The sequence below is a fragment of the Microtus ochrogaster genome, chromosome 8, assembly GCF_000317375.1.
Source record: "Microtus ochrogaster isolate Prairie Vole_2 chromosome 8, MicOch1.0, whole genome shotgun sequence".
Classification (NCBI taxonomy): Eukaryota; Metazoa; Chordata; class Mammalia; order Rodentia; family Cricetidae; genus Microtus; species Microtus ochrogaster.
The window spans coordinates 6583174-6588565 of NC_022015.1; the positions used below are offsets into that span (position 1 = coordinate 6583174).

The window sequence follows — 5392 nt, forward strand, 5'->3', positions numbered from 1 at the left end:
TCTGGCCATATAGAAATGTATGTGGGGGGTCACTATTGTCAATTCAGAAGATAAATGTTAGAAATCAGAAATCTAGATTTGTATGGAATTCATCAACTTTCACACAACATAATTCATGAAGCAACAAAATAAAGTAAAGCATATCTTTAGATTATGTCTAGTTTAAGTTCCCAGCTGGAACAGGTAATCAGGGCTAAGGTTGTGGAGGGTCGGGGCAGCTCATACAGAAGGTGGGTTTCTGCTGTAAACCTGTAGGATGGGAGATATTTGAGGCAAAGAGGCACTCCCCTCAGAAAGGGTGGGCAAAGGCAGACAAGTAGCATGGATGTGGGTATTCCTTATAGAACACGCAGGAGACAGATGTGGTTTGGGGAGGAGACAGGAGGAGGCTGCGTGAACTAGATGCAGCCTCCATCTGGCACTCCTGCTGTGAATCCATTTGCTCTGGTGCTTCTCCAGCCTACAATTAAGACACCTCCTGCCACAGGACTCAGCACCTGTGACCTATCTCAATGCAGCCCTATCAGAGGTGACAAGATTATGGGCCCAGTTTTCCAAGCTCCACCCAGCACCCCTATGTGATATGTGTGCTCTGGACAACAGGCTTACCTGCTCTGGACATCAAAGAAGAATTACCATGCCCATGAGACCATTGTGAAGTCTCAGGGGACTGAGCATTTACTGTGCACATAAGACAGTGTAAGACTAGAATCAGACACATCCCTCTAGATGAGAAGAAAGAGGTGGTCATATCTGTCTCCCACCTCTGTTTGAGACTATACCTTTGCTTTTGCTTGTGCTCTGCTTCCATCTGTCCAGCCAGCCCCCCCTCGCTCTACATTGGGAGCAAGTCTAAGCTGTCCAAATTGCTTGTTGCTTCATGGCCAGGTGTCCAGCTCATCATGGGTATGCTGTCCGAGAAGCCAAGATCTGGAACTCCCGCTGAAGTGGCAGCCTGTGAAAGGGTACAGCAGAAAGCTGCGGTGACTCTCGCCCGCCTCTGCCGAGACCCAGATGTGGCCCAGGAGGCCGTGCGGCTAAGCTGTAAGTGATGCTGGCTGTGGTTGGAATGGGGTGGGGAGCTTGGGGTAGAAGTAGCTGTGGTTTCATGGTGGTGTCAGTGGGCCGCATATTAGGACTCACTGGGGTGAAGCCTACTCTTCTGTGTGGTGGGAAATGCAGGGGTAGAAACCGTGGGTGTAGCCCTAGTCTAGATTGCAACAAGAGATAAAGCTGGCCAGAGTATTGACGCACCTGCAGACTCCTTGTCGTTCAGAACCCGATTATTTCTTTCACACCCATTTGCTCATTTATTCACTTAGTTTTCGCTCATTCTCCATTCGTTTGTTTATTCATGCAGCGATTCATTGATTCTGTTATCTGAGTAGTGATACTCGCTCGCTCACCAGCAGAGGATCCATTATTTCTCTCCGTGGTTGTTAGCTTCCTATTTGCCTAAAACTTCCAGAACCTCCCTTCTATGCTAAGCTCTGAAGCAGTGATTCTCAAGGTGTGGGTCATGACCCCTTTGGGGGGGTCAAAGGACCCTTTCCCAGGAGTTGGCTAAGACCACCTGAAAGCACAGATATTTACACTATGGTTCATAGTAGTAGCAAATTACAGTTATGAAGTAGCAATGAAAATAACTTTGTGGTTGGGGGTCACCACACCATGAGAAGCTGTGTTAAAGGATCGCAGCACTGGGAAGGCTGAGAACCACTGCCACATAGGATGCCAGCCCCAAGCACAGGGTGGCGACAGATAAAGGGATCTGCACTTGAGAACCTTGAGAGTATGCTCAAAGTACATCTGGCAGGCAGCATAGGCCTGCTGATCCGGTGGCTTGAAGAAGGCTTTTAGGCAGGGCATGTATCTTCTTTGGCTTGTGACAGCATTTCCCCAATAAATCCTCAGGAAATGTTAATGGGGTCTATAGTTTTTTTATAATTTTAGCTAAAGTCTATTTTCTGACTGACATAGCCAGTTGGAGGAATACACAGTTGTGAGGCCCCAGTGCACAGGTACGAATGTTAAATATTGTGTTGGTAAAATTGGAAGTACATACTCCCAAGTCCTTGCTCAGAGAAACGGAAAACACGCCTGTACCATTTACCAAAGATGAGCCCAGCCCAGCGCTCTGGCACTTGTGGGTTTGGCTCGGACGCTCTACTTTTCTTGCCCTTGAGCAGAAAGTAGGAATTCTCCTGAAAGTGTTCCTCCAGGTGGGTTCAGCTGCCCCTCTGCAGACTGGCATTAACATGTACCGTGGGTGAAACTGGCCAGCGCCTCTGGGTCACAGCTTCTCTAAGTCATTTGTGACGCTCTCCTTGTGTCTTGTGCAGGTATGTCCCGCCTGATTGAGCTCTGCAGATCGCCCTCTGAGCGGAACAGCAGTGACGCTGTGCTTGTGGCCTGCCTGGTGAGTTCTCAGCTGCCCTCCACTTCCCCCAAAGCTCTCAGGAAGGTAGACTGAGGTCAGGGCAGCTGGTTCAGCCACAGTTGGGTATGCCTTGATCTTTCTCCAGGCTTTGGGTTTCAAATTAAGATGGCAATGTTGATGTTTTCTATTACTATTAGTTGATAAAATTGTGATGAAACGCAAGGAAAAGATGAGGAGAGAGAAGCTGCTTCCCACCCAATCCCCACAACCCCAGTGACTTTTTAGGTCTAGGGACTCACAAGGACCTGTTAAAACTGGAAAGGTGGTCGGGAGGGCTGTTGAGTGGTAGGGTTGATGTCATGGAGCCCCCAGAACACAGGGACCAGGAAATAGACAGCCATCTGTCCAAAGTGAGCAGATTATGAGGAAAGTCTCCTTTTCCTCCCAGGGGAAACCCTGCGGGGCCCTCTTGTCGACTAGGTGCACTGTCTGCTGTGGAAATGACCAGAGAGGGCAAGAAAGGACAGTGAGGGTTACTCAGCCATCTCCTAAGATCTCTGTGAACCCCAGCAAGTGCATCCTGGGAGCTTTTCACTTCCGGGGACTAGGGTACTAACCAACAGTAGCAGATGGGCAATGGATGCTCTGTTCACACTTATCTCCCTGTGGGGCTGTGAGGAGCCCCTGGGGGGCTGTGGTGAGCCCCAGCACACAGTAGCAGGACAGCTGGAAGTGTGGCATCATGGGGAAACAGCCAGGAGAAGAGAGAGCCAGCTCTTTGGTCCTAAAAGAGCACACGGGAATAGCGGTGAATACAGGGTTTCTTCAACTTGAATCATCACAAAGCCCTGCCCTTGCCCACTCTTCACTGAGCTCAGCTCATCTCCAGGAGTTCTAGATAGGCACCACGGAGCTGTAGAAGGCAGCTGCCGTTGCCATCAGCAGGCCCATGCTGGCTTACTTTGGTGAGCTGTGTGTCACTGAATAGGTCAAAGTGCTCTAGCTCATATTTAGTAACTATTTGTTGAATGGTTTTATGTGCCAGTTTCTCTCCTAGGTTTGGGGCTATAGTTGTGGATAGGAGAGTGCTCTCCTGCAGACCAGACATTCTTATCTCCTGTGTGCCTTGGGAAGTCTGGTGAAGATTTTAGACCTTTTCTCGGACTCTTTTCTTGACAATTTCATACAAGTATATAATTTATTTCAAGCATATTCACCTCCATTAACCCCTTCTTTTCCCCCATGCCCTCTGGAATACTTATTCCCAACACGTTCCTCTCCCATTTTCTAAATAATTTTTAAATGCATAAAAAAATTAATGTGGAGTTTTAAAAGGGCACCAATTATGTTAAAACCACTATTCAATATTTATGCACATAGCGTATTAAAACCGCGCTTGCTCATGGTAGTAAATACCATTTGAAGGCACCTTCCATGTCTTTAATGGGGTCTGCGATCTCCGTTATAGACCAAGGCCAGAGATCAGCAACAGTAACAACCAGAGATGCTGTTTCAGTGAGGATCAGTAGATAGAACCCTTTCTCCTCCAATTTCTTGAGTCTATTTTCCTATCAAGCAAAATGGGGAGAAATTCATAGCCTGACAAACACATAATGGTTGACTCCAACTCCCCTAATCTTCATTGCTCTGGCCGCAGCAACTGCCTGACTGAAGGACTTGACAGGTGAAGTCAAGGGCGTAGGGAGCACTTGGGAAACTACAGGCTGCCTCAGCTGTGAGGGCTTGTCGCTATTACTGCTGGCATTTTTCTCCAGAGAACATAGGAAGTTTGGCTGCACCTTCAGTCAGAGAACTTTTAAGTAGAAAGGGATGACGTTTGTTCTTGAGAGTTGAGAAGAGCCCCGTTCTAACCCAGCCGCCATGCAGATGCTGAGTGAATTCTCCCGTGACAATTTGCCTTGTGATGCTTTCATCAAACTTGCGTGGAATTGACGGTGTTCTCCACGACTTGCCCCACCTACTGTCCACCAACTCTGCCCTTCTTACTGTGGGTCTGACCTGACACTGGGGCCTGAAGGCCTCCTATAGTTTCCAGGTCTTGTCCATCTCTGCCTGGAAGTGTTGTTTTTCCCCCAACACCAACAAACGCCATCTGTCCAACTCTGTTGTTCAGCCTTGGAGGCTCAGTTCTAAATACCCATCTAATGATGTTTCCCAGGAGCCCTCTGTGATACAAAAGCAGGGAGTACACAGTGCATTTCCTCAGTTTCCCTGCTTGTCTTTTGATATAATCCATATCATTCATGTTCTAGATTCTTGAAATTCTGTGGAGGCTTGGGCCTGTTGAACAGACCCTCTTGTTTCTGGCCATGCTTTCTCTCTCTCTTTCCCACTTTCTCATGACACTGGTCTCACTATTCTAACTTGAGGAAGATTCATATGTCTCCCCCAATTCTAGAATGTTCTAAGGGCAAAAGTCTTTGTATAGACCTTTGTATTTTTACATGACCTTGAGTTTGGATACTAAGTCTTGCATGACTTTGTAATTAGTTGACTTGTTCCCATTCCCTAGCCACTGATTCTGGTGGATGTCCTTTGCTTGGCTTATTAAAGGCTCCAATATTGGGGTGTATGCCTCTGGGCAGCAAGATGAGAGATGCATGGAGCCTAGCTGGGTCAATGGAGTCGGGAGCTTCTTTTCTGTTCCCAGGGCCTTCTTCTGGTCTGATGACTGCCCTCAGGTGAGGGGAGGATAAGATGATTCAATTACTTTCTCCCTTGTGGAGGAAATGGCAGCATGAATTCCCCCTGGCAAACAGGATTGATTTTTCCATGGCAAAGTGGCTGGCAGTAGGCAATTGTTTTTATACTTGAGTGTCTGGAAATGAGATCTGGGGATGACTGACTTAAACCCTCCCAAGAAAGGAGACTCTGAGAACAAGGCTTTGAGAGGGCACAGGAGCTGTGGGTGTGTGCTGAGGGAGAGGGACACAGATTGGTCCTTTGTTAGGGTAGCCAAGGATGGCATCACTGGGGAGATGAGAGTGTTGT

The 5392-nt window shown here is 47.8% G+C and overlaps 1 protein-coding gene across 1 annotated transcript in view; it reads left to right on the forward strand.

The window, feature by feature from the left end:
- The window catches only part of Insc (INSC, spindle orientation adaptor protein), a 106328-nt gene that overhangs the window by 99479 nt on the left and 1457 nt on the right, over nt 1–5392 (forward strand). Inside the window, exons 11-12 of the mRNA XM_026781469.1 lie at nt 889–1044; nt 2343–2419. Coding sequence (XP_026637270.1) covers nt 889–1044; nt 2343–2419 — 233 coding nt within the window. The remainder of the gene's footprint in view (nt 1–888; nt 1045–2342; nt 2420–5392) is intronic.